The 18687-nt window shown below is 39.4% G+C and overlaps 1 protein-coding gene across 7 annotated transcripts in view; it reads left to right on the top strand.

The window, feature by feature from the left end:
* Window positions 1–358: 358 nt before the first annotated feature.
* Window positions 359–18687, top strand: part of TCF12 (transcription factor 12) — a 396768-nt gene continuing 378439 nt past the window's right edge. For 2 of the 7 annotated variants that reach the window (XM_059056243.2, XM_059056242.2), the window contains exons 1-3: window positions 359–915; window positions 1912–2008; window positions 2934–3006. In XM_059056243.2, coding sequence (XP_058912226.1) covers window positions 1934–2008; window positions 2934–3006 — 148 coding nt within the window. In that variant the 5' untranslated portion in view covers window positions 359–915; window positions 1912–1933. Of the gene's footprint in view, window positions 916–1672; window positions 1776–1911; window positions 2009–2933; window positions 3007–18687 lie in introns of those variants that run through there. The other 5 variants (XM_059056246.2, XM_059056245.2, XM_067029780.1 and 2 more) reach the window with 4 other exon arrangements.

Raw genomic sequence — 18687 nt, 5'->3', positions numbered from 1 at the left:
TGAAGCCCACGTTGCTTTGTGTGGTTTGAGGAAGGTTTTGCCTCTTCTGCCTTCCGCTCAGCAACGAATCTGACCAACCGTACCTACTCCAAAAGCCGACCGAGGTGGCCGGTCTCGTTCCCCACACACGCATCTTCCAAGCCGAGCCCTACGCAGCCTCCCAGGGCCGGAGCCTTCGGGCCAGGCCGAGTGTGGCATCCGGCGTCCAGCGCGGCTTGCTCGGGAACGGAAGCCTTTCAGGGCTCTGCGACCTCGGGCTGGGTGGCCTGGGCAGCGGATCCAGATGCGCCCGCTGTAGCGTCTCTGCCGCTCTGCTTCGGGGCGGGAAGCCGGAGCAGGACGAGCTGGGGGAGGCGCCACGGTGCCCGCCTACCCCCTCCCGGGGGCCCGACCAGGCGTCCTCCCGGGCGGCCTGGCCCTGCCTCGCTGGGTGTCTGCGCGTGCCTGCCGCCCCTCCCCGGCGTCTCCGACTCCGGCCCGCCTTACCCCACCGCGGGCTTTGTCCGCCAGCCGCGCGCCGGCCCCTCCCCGTTCCCGCAGGCTCCTCCCCGCCCCCTCGGCTGGCCCCACTTCCTCGGCGCAGGAGGCAGGAGCGGGCCGGGGACGAAGGGGTTAACACGGGGCTCTTCCCGGCGCGGAGTGATCCAGAGCTGAGCCGAGCGCGGTGCTGAGGCTGCCTCAGCGAAAAAAATGTCCGCCTGAGGAGACCTACAAGTTCTATTTGGGGGGACCGCCAGCCCGCCCCGAGAGGAAGGGGCGGCCAGGCCTGAGAGCCGCCTCCCCCGCCCGGATCCGAGAGCTCGCGCGGGGCAAAGTGAGCCGAACCGCCGGGCCGTGCAAGGGGAAGTCCGAGCCCGCTCTCCCGGCCAAAGTGAACTTTAATCGGGGTGGTTGGATGCGGAGACGGGGCGGCAGGTAATTGCGGGCCGGCAAGCGGGAGGGGGACGCCGTGTTGGGGCTGGGGGCTGCGGAGCGGCGCCGCGTCCCTGCCGGAGTGGAGGCGCCCCCGGCCCGCGCCCCAACTCCGCACCCCTTTGTACAGAGGCGAACTCGGGGTCCCCTCCAACTTGGGGAGCGGAGTGGGGGCGGAGGTGAAGAGTCGCGGGCGGCCAGGCCCGCGGGTGGCGCGCTCGGCCTGCGCGCCCCGCTCAGCTCTCGGCTGGGGTTCCGGGGCGCGCGGGAGAGCGGGTTCTTTGGCTGCCGAGCCAGGCTCATTGTTAGGCAGGTCCGGGGCCGGCCGGCCGCGGGCAGGGCAGCAAAAGTGGGAGGAGGCCGAGCCGTGGGAGGAGGACGCCGGGCAAGAGCGGGGCTAGTTGTCGGTGTTTCTGTTTTCTTTTTAAAAACGCCCCTCGGACGCGCGCGGGGGGGGTGTGCTTTCCGACCGCCGGGGCCCGCGGGGGACATCCGGGCGGCGGCGGCGGCCGCAGACGCGGGCCTGCGAGCGGCGCGTTCCCCTGCAACTTGTCAGTTCTATTGTTGCCGAGACAGAGTCACTTCACTACTCCCCTCGCCGCCGCTCGGCTCGCTGGATGCCCAATCGCCCCCTCATCCCCGCCCCTCGAGACCCCCGCCCCGGCCGGGCCCCGCGCGTCCGGCACCCCGCGGCTGCGCGGGGTAGGGGGCGCCGGGGAGGGGGCAGGGGCGGGCTCGGAAACTTGCGGGAGAGGCGGCGAGTTGCGGGAGCCGCCGCGTAGCTCCCGGGCCAGACCGAGAAACGCGTGGATTCACAGACCCGGCGCGGGCGCCGGGCTCTCCTGCACCCTGCCCGCGCGGCGGTGGGGAACGAGTAGGGTATTGGAAGTCAGCCCGGCGTTTTTCCTTTTCCTCTACGCCCCTCTCCATTCCCGTACACACTTTGGGCCTCTGTGGTCTCTCGCTGGTCTATCGCTGAGCCTCTTTCTTCTGCTTTAGGACCTGCTAGAAGTGGCCGAAGATGAATCCCCAGCAGCAGCGCATGGCTGCTATAGGGACCGACAAGGAGCTGAGCGACCTGCTGGACTTCAGTGCGGTATGAGAGCTTTCTGCGGCATCTTGGGGTTCTGCTGAGGTTTACAGAAAAAGAAAGAAAGGGGGGTGAGCGACGTGGAGACTAAGCAGCGTGAACTCCATCTGCTTTGAGCAGTAGTTCTCAGGGCTGGAGTCCAGCTCCCCCAAGTTGGACACCTGAACTTTGATGTAATGTCTAGACTTGCAGATTTAAAACTTTAATGCCAGAGGGGTCATTTGATTTAGCCAGTTAAAAGGAGAACAGTGTAATCTTGAGCTTTGGTTGAGTCATCCTCTGACCCTGATGATTATTAGGGATTTTGAACTTCATATGAAAAAAAATTGTTTTTTCTTCAACACTCCTAACCATTTCCCTTTTCAAGATGTGGTATAGTTTATGGTACTTGAAAGATGTCAGTTACAGGAAAGCTAGTGAAGGGCTAGGATTCCCAGCCTTTTGGGTTGAACCGTTTTAATATAAATATATATGTACTTATACATGTGTATATGTGTGTGAACATATGCATATACAAGAAGTACATATGTGTATGTACATTTAAAATTTTCTGAACGTGGGAAATAATTAAGTGACTTAAAAATACCAGCTGGCCCCACTGCCCTTATTTCTAATGCGTTGAATTCCTTTATTAACTGCTGGTACAAAGCGAAGATCATTGACAGAAACTTACCACTTAAACTTAATAATGTTAGAATCGCTCATGTAACTGACTGGGTTTTCAGAACAGAAAACGCCAGTATTTCCAAATAGTGTGAGGAAATAATATCACTAAGTGTATTTGCTTTTCTGGGTCTGAATGTATATATCCAATTTTATTTTAACTTTCCTCTGAAATACCGCAACTAATTGATGACTCTTGGTGGACTTTTGTTTGCAAGGAATCTAGAAGAATTTCACAACTAACAGATGCGTTTGGGTTATTTTGCAGATGTTTTCCCCACCTGTTAATAGTGGGAAAACCAGACCAACGACACTGGGAAGCAGTCAGTTCAGCGGATCAGGTAAGAGCATGTCTAAAATCAGAAACTCAATATTTTGGTGTTGTGATGTCTAGTTAAAACTATAAACAAAACCAAACAAGCCCCAAATGTGGGCTGTTCCTTTAAGGATCCATTGACATTTCTTCAAGAATTTCAATGTGAATTTAAAAAATTGTTCTCTTTTCTCTGAATTTTTAAATTGAAAATGATCTTGTTTGAGTGCAAGGGATTATAGCATGCCTCTGTATTTAGAAAAGTACCAGAAGAAAATGCTCTCTGGTCCATGTGTAGTATTTTTTTTTATTGTGTATTTAAATATTTGTATTTTAAAATTTTTCTAAATTTTAGCCCACTAATGTTATTAAAATTTTGGATTCTAAAGAATTGGTAAAATAATATTATTTAAAATATGCATATGAAAGTGGAATTGAGTCAAGCAGTAATTAGTAACACTTATTTTAAAAGATGGCTATTCCTTTTGGAAGTCTTCAGGAAATTAACAATTTTGTGCACAGTTAGTTGAAGTGTTACAAATATATGAATAGAAAGTTAGATGTACTTTCAAATAACACAGATGATTGAATTCTGTCCTAAGTTCATGTTACATTAGGATGTTTAGAGTTAAGTTAAATTAGATTCCTAGTTCTACACTAGTGCTTTCATCCTCAAATTTACTTTCTGTATATTTATAACTACTCTGCTCCATTGTTAACATTTATCCCATATTTCTTAAGTGTGCATTTTTGGTTTTTCTTACTTAGTTATACTCATGATTTAAAAAAAATAAACGTTCCAGAAGCAAGGTGCATTCTAGTGTACAAAAGCTATCATTTTCTGTTTAACTTAGATTTATTCCTTAGTGCTGGGAGAGGTAAAAAAAAAAAAAAAAGCCAAGACAGCAATATAAGAAAACCAGCTGTCAAATCTCTAGGCTGAAACTCAGTAATTCCTCTTTGACGGGTGCTTTTTTATTTCCCCTAGTAAAGTGATAGTTGACTTCTTAAGATACTGTGGGAGCAAAACATCAGAAAAGAAGGTCAATTTCATAACCAATTTAACCCCTTATACCACTTTACATTAAAACAAGTTTCTATTTAAAAATCATACACTACCTTAATTTACTAAAATTCATTTTTAATGATGAAATTACAACTTAAGGGGAAAATGTAGCAGGTTGTTTAACATCTCAAATAAAAACATTTTGAATTTTAAATATCCTAAAGACTAATATTATCCTTAATCAAAAGGATATCATAAAATGTCAGCCAAACCCCAGCTCTTCTCCCACCTCTATCCATTTATTGGTAGTGGTTTGAAAATCATAGCTTTTTGGGGTTGAGGAGAGAAAATTATTAGTTAACATAGAAGAAGGCTATATTCTCTTTCTTTACTACTGTTTTGAGCGTACATGTCAATTTTTGCAACTGATACATTTTCAGGAACTTTCAAATTTTCTTTGTCTAACATATAGTAGATGCTTAGTATATTTCATTAAATGAATAGTGATACTGCTGTTTCAGACTGTTAGCTCTGACTTGAATTGTAGAAAATATATTTAACTGACATTAATTGATATCAAGGACATGAACTTCAGAAACTGGCTATTAGAAATACTTTCTGTTTTTAGAATAAGGGCAAATATATATTTTTTACTTTTTAAAATTAAGGTATGATTTATGTAGTCTAAAATTAAAAATAGTTCAGACATTGGAGCAGTTGTGGGTCCTTCTTTCTGTAGCATGTATTATACAAAGAAAAAAATTGTTTTTCTACATTGTAGAAGTGTTCATAATATTTGATTCTTTAGATCAGGAAATTTTTAGCTTTAAAACTGTTAGGTTTTTTTATCCATTGAAAATTTGAACTTAAATATTTACCTGCGTGGTTTGTTTTAAATTTCAGGAAAAAATTGTAATTAAAAAAAGCTGTGACCTCTAATAATCAGTGAATGGATTTAGATTTGGGGGGAAGGGAAAATAGCAAAGCAGTCATTTTATATGAAAGTATACTGGTAGATATGGTCCTATAACCATTTCTTAAAGGAAATGTCTAAAAGAGGTCGGTGTGGCAATATTGTTTTATTTGTATATTTTATTGACACTTTAATAATCTTCTGACCTCATGTCAAAGGATATGTAATATGTCCTAATGCCTGATTATTTGCAGTGTATAAGGAGCTAAAGATCTGACTTTCCTTCTGAAGAGGTGACTTAAAGATTAGAGTTATCTTGTTTTTGAAGTAACATTTGCAAAATCCCAAGCCTTTTGCCTCATGAAAACTACAGATGTGTGTATAATTTTCTTTATTGATTGTCCTTTTTGAGGATGACTTAATTTCAGTGTATATGCTATATAGTACGTGATGTTATTTTAAAATCTTATTCCTAAAGTGATTTATAACTTGTATGATAGCCGACACTTCATCAGTAGTCTCAATGGAAAAGGCTAATGTGCATTTTCTGTTACTTATGTGTCTTGAGGAATTTTTATAGTCATATTTTTTCATCAAGAGTGTTAATTTTCTTTGCATTATGATACAACTGTGAATTTGTCTGCTTGGTATGATAGAAGCTGTGAGGTATTCTTATGGTGACCTTGAGAGAGGGGTTTCTTTCTGTAGGAGTTAAAGGTGAGGCACTTTCGTAGGACAGTGTATAGGAGGAAAGCTTGTTGAAAGGATTGACAAACTGGAAATAGTTCTGGTGTTTTAAATCCACTGTCCCCTCCAGCTTCAGGAATTGAGTATGGAGAACTAAATTGTGATATTGGATTTAATTTTTCGTAGTTTAAATGTTTACATGATATCTGAAAAATTTCCTTTGTTAGTTTTTGAATCCAAGTAACAGGAGATGTAGGAAGGGAGTGGGATAAATTTGTTTAGTAAGCCATCTATATATATTAAGTCTGTCTCTTATATTTCTATCTAGAGAGTTATTTCAACAAGCAAGTAAAGCTTTTACTTTTCCTTGTTCAAATCAGACTTTTGTAACACTATAGATTTCTCCTTGCTCAAGATTTTTGGAAAGAATTATAAGAACTATTTTCTAGCTCTTAATTTTTAAAAGGAATGCAGTTTTTCATTTGGGGGTATTTTTGTATGCACAGTTGGGATTTTTGAAAATATTGAATTTTCAAAAATTTTTCTGGGAGGCCAGAAAAATGAATTCTCATTAAATTACTCTTCAATATTTTTTTAAATTAAACTTTTTGTTTTGAGATAATGGTAGATTCATATGCAGTTGTAAGAAACAATACAGAGATCCCACTTTTACTTTAACATGTTTCCTGCAACGGTAACATCTTGTAAAACTGTGGTACAATATAACAACTAGGTTATTGACAGTGATATACTCAAGATATAGGAACAGTTCCATCATTACAAGGATTCCTGGTGTTTCCCTATTATAACTGTATCTACTTCTCAAGTAATTTTTTTAAAAAGGGAAAGATTAGTAAATACCTATTCACTCAATTAAAATGGAGTAAGCTTTTCACATTGCTATAGCATTATTTGAAATATCAAGAAAGAGAACACCAAAATTTTACCAGTGTGTTTTTTAACTGAACTGTAATATAAGTAGGAATGGTAATTTTAAATAGAGGGGAAACTAGATTTAGCTTTTTCACTTAATGTATTGTAAAGTTATGAGTAGGATGTGTTTCATATTGTGTACCTGTCAGTGTTGAAGTTTGTTAACTATAGTGTATAGTAATATACACTCAAATTTAGTACTGTTATTTGGGTAACTGAATCATATTAGACATTTGCTTCTGGCGAGCTGTAGTGATGAATTAGAGTAACTGCAGAGTCAGCAGGCATATGAGGAAAAATATAATATTTTAGGATAAATATTGTCTACTGTTAAGTGGCTCATTTAATGTAAGAGTTAAGTAGCAAAGGAGTCTTTTAGAGAAAATCTGTATATGAAAATGCATTCTTGGAAAACAAAAATTAGAGAAAAGATTATAACCATGAGTACTGTGTGCTTTTTGGAGTAGTTCCTATAGTGCTCTTTTAAGTAGTCATGGCTTATAATGGATTTGAAAACCAGTTTGATTAGGTCACAGTATTTTAGGGACTTGTTTATTATATACAGTGAGCCATATGTTTAATTATTATTTCTTTCGTTAACAATTTAAACATTTAAAATCATTTTCTTGGATAGGAAGATAAAGATGAAGATACTCAACTTTAAATATAAACAAAATTGTTTTCACATTTTAGATTTAATGGGCCTATTTATGATAATCTCTTATTAAAGCCAAATAGTGTTTTTTTGTTCTTGAACAGTTGATACTCATGTCTGGAATGTCACTGCCTGCTTAGTGTTGTCAAAGACTTGGATAATTCTTGCCACAAGAGAGTAAAATAACACTATTAGAAAAGGTCTCCTGGGGAACAAAAAGGAGTTTCTGGACAGTGTGTGGGATATCTTTTTTAAAAAAGTATTTAATAGGACTGCTTTTGGGTATTGCTTGAATATGTTTTTTTGGATGGGAATATTGAAATGACAAATCTAATGCTTTTGTGCTTAGGGAATAAAATGAAAAGAAGACAAACATTTAAATATATTAGTTCAAAAGACTTTCTGCTTTGTTAAATAGTTGAGCCATATTTATCTTAGATTTATCAGTTAACCACATATTTATTTAGTATTTACTTTGTGCAGGTTGCTATTCTACTAGCTTTTGGGAAGGTGGCAAATGGAGAAGGACATAGACCAAAAAAAGTGGAGGTATTTCATTATCTAGACAGGAAGATAAAATGTAAAAATGTGAGGTAAACTTCTGTAACATAAAAAATGTCAACAACTGCACATTAATATAGGTTAAATTGAGTCCATAAGAGTAAGAATGTGCTGAGGAGTGAGGGAACTGGCTTAAGGAAAACTCAAAGATGTTTAATTTAAAGTTGACTTTTAAAGGAGATATGAAAAATGAGTTAGGGAAGAGAAGAACTGTCCTCCCAGTTGTGGAATAGCATGAAAAAAGACCTGGAAATGGGAGGCTTACTCCAAGGACCTGTATGTACACAGTTCAGGGAAAGAGAAACTGATTTTTATTGATTACCACTCCTGCACTCCTTGAGTAGCTCATATTTATATACTGTTAGCTGGACCCAGACTGCATGGGTTCAAATCTAATCATTGCCATTCATTAGCTGGTGACCTTGGGTATGTATCTTAACCTCTCTGTGTTTCTATTTCTTAATCTGTAAAATAGGACTAATAATAGTAGCTATCCTCATAGAGTCGTTAATGAATGTTAACTGAGTTAATACAGGTAAAGCTCCAGGAACAGCATCTGGCACAGAGTGGACTGTGGTGGAGTGAATTGTTAGTGGTGAGGCAATAGAATAAGGAAAGCTTTTACTTATTCAGGAGGCTATTGTGCTAATCTAGGGATGAGCTGGTGAAGGTTTGGACTTGGTATTAGTATAGGAAGTAGGAAGGGAAAATAGGCAGTAAGAAGGAAAAATACCAGAAGAAAAGGATTGACAGAATTTGAAGGATTGGATTTCTGTAGGTAAGAGAAATTACTTTTGCAGTTTTGGCATAATTGGAGGATAGTAGTGCTGGAGAAAAAAAAAATAAAGATGCTGGTATGTTTTGAGCATTTTAAATTTCACACGACTTGGGACTCTTGGCTAATTTGGGGATTTATGAGAGAAGAGTGCTGCAAGATGAGTTAAAAATTTTGGTTAAAAAAAAGCTCTTTTCTGCCTATAAAATTAATACATAATCATCATTGAAAAGAAAATTGGAGAACAGAAAAAGCAACAAGGGGAAAATGACACTCATTATTTTACTATTCAGATAAAATTGTTACATTTTGATTTATTTCCTTTTAGTCTTTTTTTCCTGTTCTATGTTTGCAAAGTTGAGAGCTTACTGATGGTTTCATTTCATGTCCTGCTTTTTTATTTCACTTGATGTTATGAGCATTTTCTCATGTTCTTAAAGGTTCTTCATAAGCTCCATTTAAAATTATTGTATGGTATTATTACATGGGATGAATGAAACATAACTTATCAAATCAGTTATCTTACTGCTTGATGTTTAGAGATTTTGTTTGTTGATTTGCTTTTTGTTATTATAAAAAATGATAGTGAATACCTTTTTGTACATGCATATAGTTTTATCTACACTTCAGTTTCCTTTGGATAGGAGATGTAGATTTTGGTTTTTGTTCCTACAAGTTATAATTAAAACTAAGTGAGTGAATGAATATCCTTAGGGAAATGAACTCAGAGGGAGATAAATGATCAGGTCAAGAATTGATGTTAATGGTGGAGTTAGATGTATAGAATTAGTGACTTTGGCTGATTATTTAATGTAAAAATACAAATTTTTATTAGTTTATGGATGGAGTGTTTGATGACATTTGGTGCAGATTTGTATTTGTATGTAATTTGGTTGTCTGTTGACTGGAGGGAATTCCTGTCATTCTTTGACCTGTGCTTATTGAAATGGAGTGGAATCTAGTTGGAGTCTATCAGTGAGAGAGCCCTTGAATTCTTGACTTTTTGTAAGAGAGGTGGTATAGTGCAGTGGGAAGAATTGGGCTCAGGAGACAGATGACTGGATTGAAACAGTGCTTTGCAACTTATTAGCTGGGTGGCCCTAGGCAAGTCATTTAAGTGATCTGAGCATACTTTTCTCCTTTATGAAGAGTGGATGATAATGCTTACCTTCAGAATCCTTATGAAGATCAAGTAAGATAATATATTGCCTGCTACACTGTAGATTCAAAAATTGTAGCTGCCTATGGCACCCTGTTAAGTAATACTAATGTAATATTATAATTAATAGTAATAATTATAACCAGTATTATATCCAATGTTTATTGAGCTATTATCATATGCTAGGTGCTATGCTAAGCTATTTATAGGCATTACCTCATTTTACTTTAGATAAAATGTGATGTTTTATGGCAGTGGGGAGGGTGAGGAAATGCCCCCCAAGGGCTACATGTCAGAGTTGCTTTCTAGTGCCAAAATCAGGCTGAAGAATAGTTTTGAAAGGTCGTTAGGTACCTAATAATCTTACCTTTATTTTTTATAGCTCATTTTTTCTTAATACTATCATTTTGTGGACTACATATTGTATAGTGCAGAATGGTAAACAGAAATGTGTACACCTTTTGAGAACCCTCTTTCATGTTTAGGCATCGCCACTTGGATGTAGCGTTTTCTCTATATTGCTCTCTAGCTGCTTGAAAATTTTCCTTTCTAGAATGAAGTGTAGTCTAAATAAATAAATAAAATAAAAATGATGTGACCTGAGAGGATAGAATAGCTGGGAGACAGGTTGGAGAGAATGAGTCTCTAGGGTAGAGCCTCTCCACTTTTTCTTAATGGCAGGGAAGGAGTATAAACTCCCCTGATAGCCTGAAGCAACACATTGTAAGTGAGCAGAAAAAATCTTATCTTAAAAATCTTCATGTGCATTTTACTTTTTACTCCCTAGCACAAACATATTTGTTGTAATAGAAATATGTTTTAATTAATCATTAAGTAAAACTGAAGTTCTAGGAAGATGCATTGAGTTTACCTTATGACATTGCCTTCCTCCTGTTTTCCTTTATATCTTTGGGGGTAGAGGCCAGGGTGGAGTGGGATGCAGTCCTATACTATCCTTTCTTTAGTGAGAAGACCAGCCTTAGAGTATATCTTCTTTGGCTGTCTTTATCCTGGATCTTTTCTTGCTTCTACAAAAATCTGTGAAAAGGGAATGTTACATTGGGGGAGGGGGGATGGTTTTGGTAGGGAGCAAATTGTTTTTCTGTAAGCTGAAGCACAGAGAAATTTGTTGATAATATATATAACTGTCATTTGAACTTCTGTTTTCTTTTTCTATCCAGATCATCCTGTGATTTTTTCACATACCCCTGACTTGTATGTTTTTACAGGGAGAGCTTTGATTTTTTGTTCCATGTTTAAAATGTGCTCTCATGTGTTCCAGGTTAAAATTGTGCTCTCATAAAGACCATGGTGAGTCATCCAAGCTACTATAAGCTGATTGGGGACTTAAAGATCACATTTAAAGATCACACAGAAATGAAAACGGATTAGGGATTGGTTACTAATTTTTATTGCATTGGACAGTGACTCAGGGATGAAACCTTCAAAATAAAATAAAAAAACAATTTGAGATAAGGCACAGGACAGAAAATACTACCTTTAAAAAAAAAAAAAACCCCACTACTATGCCTTATTTTTGTTTATTAAAAATGAAGAAAGCTGGCCCAAGATGTCATTTTCTCATATCTGTTTTAGGTGTTATGAAAGTGCCTGAACTTAAACTGAGGGAATACTCTGAATTTGAAAAATTATTCCAATTACTCAAAGGAAGTCTTTCTGGAATTAGCCTCCCTCAAAAGTTGTTCACTTGTTTTCTTCTGGTGGTTTTGCCAGTGAGCCATTGTGAGGCTTTAAAATGAGCAGGATCAACTCATGATGACTACCACCACTTCACTGGTGGTTAATGTAGAGAGCACAGGTTGAACTTAATCTGATCACACAACTCTAATCAATGAGCGAATGTGCTGCTGCTCTCAGCAAGAGTTGTGAGTTAGTGGTGGGACACCATGGGGATCCCTGCTTGGAGGGAATTATAGTCATCCAGCCTCTCTTTTCTGAGGCATATGTTGTTTTGAGATTGTTGTGAATAAAAAAAGGGTTTACTCTGCTACTGGAGAGGGAAAAATGCTAGGCTCACTTTGAACTTACGGCAGAAGCATGATTTGACCACAAGTTAGTTTAGAGAATCTGAGTTTATGTGGGCATTCATAAACAAGGGATAAAGATCATTGATCTCTCCTGAGTTAGGAGGTCCTCTTAGATTTTTGCTATTTGGAAACCCTACTGTGTCCAGCTGACTTTGACATACTTAGGTTTTGGAAAATGTTTTTCAGTGTTGGTCCCAATTTGGAATAAAGTTAAAGGGGGAAGATGATGCATGTTGAATCTCTTGGTGGCAACTTGCAGCTTGAATTGATTATGCTTTTCTAACTAGGCAAGTAATTAGATCCACTTTAAGACTTTATTAAATATCTTAAGTGTCTCTTATTTAAGCATCAGCTAGTTCTTTTTATTTTAGGTGATAGCACAGTTTATTTACTATATGTCAAGACCACCTTTTTACTTGCCAAAGGTCCACAATCACTGATCTGCCATTTTGAAATTGGAAAAGATCTGAATAAAATTTTTTCCTTTAAATTCAGCATAAACTATTTTAGTGGCAAGATTCAATCTTATCCGAAGGGAGGCCATTGACATTTCTTATTTTTCTAGTTACTGTATGGTCACCAGATGCTGGGGTTGATTTGTATGGTATGGTATGTATACTGTATTTCTTTTCTAAAATCTGAAAAATGGAATTCTAAAACCCACTCAGCCCCATGGATTTCCAAAAAGGTATTATAGACCTCCCCTTCTGTGGTGTGTGTGTGTGTGAATCTCCCTCACACCCTCCCCCCTGTTGTTGTTTTCAACTCATAATAAGAATTTCTCTTTTGGACGAAAAGTCTAGGCTAGAGACAATTATTTTAAATACAGAAAAAAATTGTGGTGGACTTGTTAATATAAAGGAAATTCTTCTTGGAATACAGTATAAGCTTTTCGGACTGAGCTTTGTGGTTTGAGAAGTTTACCCTATACATTGTTTTAGGAAGTCAGTTTTCATTTTGAGGAGGTATATAAGCTTTTCACCTTTTGGGCCAAGGAGTATAGTGATATTTCCCTGGTCATTTTGCATGGAAATTTTCAGGATGCTAACAGATATATTTACATACATATATAAGACCAAATAAGAAATAATTATGTGTATATACATATATAAAAAATCAGCAGCATGTGATTACCTCCAAGATAAAGCCTCAACCTTGACCCTTATCCAAATTTAACTGTGTGAGAGCAAACAGAAGAAAATCCTACAAGTCATATTCATGAAGAAAAGGAGGAGCTAAGATTTGGTTTCATAGAGGACAACAAAACCAGTCTTTGGTAATTTTTTTTTTTTTTTGTGGTACGCGGGCCTCTCACTGTTGTGGCCTCTCCCGCTGCGGAGCACAGGCTCTGGACGCGCAGGCTCAGCGGCCATGGCTCACGGGCCCAGCCGCCCCGTGGCATGTGGGATCCTCCCAGACCGGGACACAAACCCATATCACCTGCATCGGCAGGCGGATTCTCAACCACTGCGCCACCAGGGAAGCCCAGTCTTTGGTAATTTTATTCTCTACTTTTATACTGGTTAAAAGTTTTCATGAGTTAGTAGCATGATGTTTATTCCTGCAGTATACTCATTCAAGGTATCTTCATTAAAAACAAATTGTGATTCTAATGAGTGTATGAAATTTTCCTCAGGAGCCTGTCATCGGCTCAGTCCCATTACTGTTAAATATAACTATGAAAGTAGCAGTGAAATGAGTGTGTAATAAACTAGTCTTTGTGTATCTGTTTTGAGAGGCAGATCAATTGGCTATACTGACTTCTCTGGTTCCCTTGCAAACCTGTTCCCTGTAGCATTACCAGTGTTACTGTCTGAAGAATCATTATATAATATTGAATAATTAAATCCACATAAAGTTTGTAGAGGTTTGAGATTCCCTGCTGTGGGAACACAGAACAGGCCATACAACCAGGGTCTGTCTTGCCTTCATACTTTATATGCTTTATATAACATACTTTATATAACATCTCTTGTCAAACTTCAGAGTATTGCCAGAGTGGGTAGACTCTGAGACTTGCTGAACAAGTTGTAGAGCAGTGGGACTTTGCCCAGTGAATGACTGGGGGAGTGGCAGGAGTCTTATTATTTAAAAAAAATCAGTAATGATAAATGTACTACATAAATTTTTAGTTATTCACTATTTAGTTCATAATTCTTGTAGGAAGTTGGTAATAGTTCATTTTACAGAGGAAATAGAGAAATCAACAGTGATACACATTTGCCTGTGGTTTCTTATTGCCCCTCAGAAGTAGCAAACTGATCAGTCATAGTTGCACCTGCACTGATACCAATCTACACCAGAGTACGGTTTGTCATGAGGAGGAATTTAATATCTCCAGAAATCTTTAAAATTTTTTGTTGTAACTGGAGGCTTAAATGGTGCCATGCTGATAATCTCCAAAAGAAAGTGCTTCAAGATTTATTTATTGTTAAAAAGAAAACAATAATCAAAAGCCTCCATAAAATAAAACTTTTCTTGTTGGTATTACAAGATATTAGATGTAGACAACTACAGTCCGAAATGGCTTTAGGAGAGTATAATTCTTTTTGTGTGTGGTCTTCTTTAATGTTTAGCTGTCATCAGACTTTGTGCCTTTGGAGGAAGATGAAATTTGATAGTTGTAAGATATTGGAATATTCACACTATTATTTAGTTGAGGCCATAGAAAAGAATGGTTGTTTCATAGTGTGGAAAATTCATTACTTTCACTTCCCCCTTTTCAAAGATTTAGTGTTTGTTTAGTTATAAAGGCAAGTAAAAAGCAGATGGAAAATAGTTATTCCAAGGGTAGTTTAAAAGTGTTATTAAACATGTAGAAGAGGTTTTAATGGAAGTTGTTAAAATTTAATTTTGGCAACAGACTTTTCAGTGCAGTAAAATGAAACTATTTGTTTGAGAGGGTGCTGATTAGTCCATTTTGTATTATTATTTATTTAAAGTAGACTGGGCTTTCATTTTGTTGAAGAGCATCAGTAGGCATTGAGAGAACACACTAATGCACTGTTTTTTTTTATTGGTCTGTATAGAATGGTTTGTTTGCTTTAGGTGGTGGAGAACAGAGAGAGACACATTGTGGTATGCTGAAAAGAGGAGGGGTTTGGAGTCACAAAGTTTTGGTTCATTGTTGGCTTTATCATTTACCAGATTTGTGATCCTACGGCATTATGTTATTAACTTCTCTGAGTCTGTTTATCTCATGTCTAAAATGAGAATAAAAATACTGCCTAAGGGGTTGTGATAGTCATCAAATTAAATAATTTTTAAGGCAGTTATTTCTAAAATGTGGAGGTTTGTGATTCTGTGTGAATATTAGTTGTCTTACGTTAGGTTGCATAGCAACTCTTGAAGGGATTCCAAGTTCACAAGTTGTGGAACGAGTGACTATTCATGAAAAACTCATACATTTCCAACAGTCAGTTATTGAAGATTAAATCAGGTGATTGAGAGGGGCGATAGCTTAAGGAACCCCGTATAGTTGGTAACCCTCAAAATCTCAGAATTCTTCAGATGAGTTCTTTCTCTTTTTGGTTAGATGAGGGAAGTTAAAGCAATAAAGTAAACTCTGTTAATTATATCTCAAGCCATAGAGCCCCCAAATTAGTACCTTTGAGTCCTATGTTCTGAGCTTAGTTTTATTTTTTATTTATTTAAAAAATATTTATTTATTTGGCTGCATCTGGTCTTAGTGGCGGCACGGGGGATCTTTCCTTGTGGTGGGTGGGCTCTTCGTTGTGGCTCACAGACTTCTCTCTAGTTGTGGCACACAGGCTCTAGAGCGCAGGCTTAGCAGTTACGGCGTGCAGGCTTAATTGCCCCGCGGCATGTGGGAAATTAGTTCCTCGACCAGGGATGGAACCTGAGTCCCCTGAATTGGAAGGTGGATTCTTAACCGCTGGACCACCAGGGAAGTCCCCTCAGCTTAGCTTTAAATGCTTGTTGAGGATCTGTTGTAGTAACAAGGTTAACCACAGGCTTAAGTAGGGTGACAGTTGAATAGTTCTTTGGAAAGTTTTTGCTTTGTTTGGTGAGCAGTAATCTGAACAAAACTTTAGTGTCGGTAAGAGTTAACCTTTTGAAGATTTTAAAGTACTGGATGTGGTGGCCTTGGTATACTCCTGAGTGAGGATGAGAGGGTATAAGGATGAGGTTGGGAAATGCAAGTGGAACTCTCATCTGCTGTATGCCTCTGCTGCAAGCAGGAAGGGTTGACTTAGTCTTATCCATAAATGACAAGGTATCAGGGCTGGGGCTGTATGCTGGTGCTACTGTTTCCAGGTTCTTTGTGATTAGGGAAGATGAGGGCTTTCCGAGGTCCCAGTGCTGTCCCTTTCCAATTAGTGTGCTTGTCTGGGTATATAAAACACCTAGGTCACCTTTTATTGGGAAATATTGAGGTTTTTACTGACTCCATCTATGTATGTGTTTATGGGATTGTATTGTTTAGAACTTTTCACTTTGTTTCAAAGAAGGAAATCAGCAAATTCAAACTTTATGGAACCCAGAGCCAGTACTGCTATTGGGGTGGTTTTGATGGAGGCCTGTGGACTGGTAGGCTCCATTTGAGGTATTTGCTGATTGTTCTTTAGGATAAGACAATGACTGGGTTTAGGATTATAGGATGATTTGACAGTCACTTGACAAGAATCAAGAAAGTTCTGGGGCCTTCTGATTGTAATAATTCCTAATGCCCTCTTGAAAGATCATTATTAGATTGCAGTGACATGAGAGTAGATGGTAGGTGAAACAGAAAAACTAACGACCTTGGAAATGGATAACTAGGGTTCCTGAATATAATTTCTAAGAATCCTGGGGCCAGGTGAAGTAGCTTATTTTTCTTTCATAGGTAATTGATGGCTTCTGCATTCTTGCTGCTACTGCTGTAATCTGTTACTTCACCACTGGACATTGTAGTAGTCTTCTTACTAGGCCTCCTTGCTGCCATTTGCTCTCTTTTCCAATCTGTCTTAGTCTGCATAGGCTGCCATAACAAAATACCACAGACTGGGTTGCTTAAACAACAGCAGTTTATTTTCCAACAGTTCTGGAGGCTGGAAGTCTAAGATCAGGGTACCAGCATTGTCAGGTTCTGATGTCAACTCTTCCTGGCTTATGGGCTACCTTTTTGCTGTGTTCTCACATAGCCTTTTCTCAGTGTGTGAGTGAGAGGGGATAAAGGAGAGAGAACTCTCTGGTGTCCTTTCTTATAAGGGCACTAATGCCATCACAGGGGCCCCAGCTTCACGACCTCATTTAACCCTAATTACCTATCAAAGGCCTCATCTCCAAATATTAGCTTCAGTAGATGAATTTGGGGGGGACCCAAATGTTTAGTCCAAAACACAATCCTCGTATCTTTAAAACATCTTTCTCCTGTGGTTTGTCTCAGAGTCTACATGTGTTCCGTATTGGCTATCAAAACAAACAGAAGTCCCACCTTGGCATTTAAGTTCTTTAATAATCTGATAGGAACTTACTTTAGCCAGTTTTATACTCACTACCCCCCCAGTCTGAATTGTATGGTTCAGTCACATGGTTCTTTACCTGACCTCCTGCCTGTAGTTATTCTTTTCTTACAAACTGGAATACTTACTTGCCATTTTTGTGCCATTTGAGCCCCCTTTCCTTTATGAAATCTTTTCCAGCCATTTCAGGTCATAATTTTGTAAAAATATGGCTTCCAGATATTTAAAGGACTCTTGGGTAAAGGAAAGTACTTGTTCTTGTTTGCTCCTGAAGGCAAAGCTAAAGCCAATAAGGCAGTTATGGCCAGCAGATTTTGAGTCCAGCCAGTTATTGTAGCTGGACAGCTAATGGGTTAATGCTGTAAAGTTTAAAAGAAGACTGAAGCCTGCTTCTTGTGAATATTGAACAAAGGATTTCTGGTTTAGAATACTCTCATTTAAAATATATATAGATATAGATATTTATATATATATCTTAGATTGTATGTTTTCTGAAAGCAAAGATAGTGTTTTACACTTGTATTTCTGCAAAGTACCCTACTTTAAGGTCAAACACCTGGTGAATGATGATATTTAGGTTTGGGGATGTGTGATAGATTGCTGGAAAGAGAGATTAAATTCCCTAAATTAAATTTCTTAGATTAAATATCCTAAATTGCATATTTATTTCCTAATATCATCTGCATGGTAAAGTTTTAAAGAAGCACTGAACTTTTGTGTATTAGCTGTCTGGAGACTTGTGGTGTTCATTTATTAGCATGTTCCACCTGTTCTGTACTTCTTCTGAAAAGATCTTAGCGCATCCAAGACCCCACATTTAGGGCTTCCCTGGTGGTGCAGTGGTTGAGAGTCCGCCTGCCAATGCAGGGGACACGGGTTCGTGCCCGGTGTGGGAAGATCCCACATACCACGGAGCAGCCGGGCCCGTGAGCCGTGGCCGCTTAGCCTGCGCATCCTGAGCCTGTGCTCCACAACGGGAGAGGCCACAACAGTGAGGGGCCTGTGTACCGCAAGACCCCACATTTAAACATCAAGGATGAGCAGGAAGTGGCCAAGTGGTAAAGCCACTGAGGTTGTATGTGAATACAGCTGCCTCTCCTGAACCACAGCTAGCTCTAGCTCTGAAGAGCAAACTCTTCCATAGTGTTTTCTTTTCACAGGGTGTGTGCCATTTTTGTTCTTTAGTAACGTCATATTGTGGGGAGGATGACTTGTCTGATACTAGCCTTGATTGGGTAGAGGAGCTCTGTTGAATGAGGGCCGTAGGAACCATTTTACCACAGTTTGGAAACCAGTAGATGGCCAAAACGTTGGAAGTGATACTTTTCCTACAGTAACCTAGATTTTTGCCAGTTGGGTTGAACCACAGAAGAAGAGAGGTTATATGGTCTAGCATTATAATAGATGTGGGGAAACATCTATAAGAGCAGAAAAAGATAATCTTATTTAATGGAACTGAGTCTATTCACCTGCTTAATTTCTGGTGGAAGGATGAACCATCATCTTT

The sequence above is a fragment of the Kogia breviceps genome, chromosome 3, assembly GCF_026419965.1.
Source record: "Kogia breviceps isolate mKogBre1 chromosome 3, mKogBre1 haplotype 1, whole genome shotgun sequence".
Classification (NCBI taxonomy): domain Eukaryota; kingdom Metazoa; phylum Chordata; class Mammalia; order Artiodactyla; family Physeteridae; genus Kogia; species Kogia breviceps.
The sequence above is the reverse complement of the archived record's forward strand: the minus strand, read 5'-3'. Positions and strand labels throughout refer to the sequence as shown.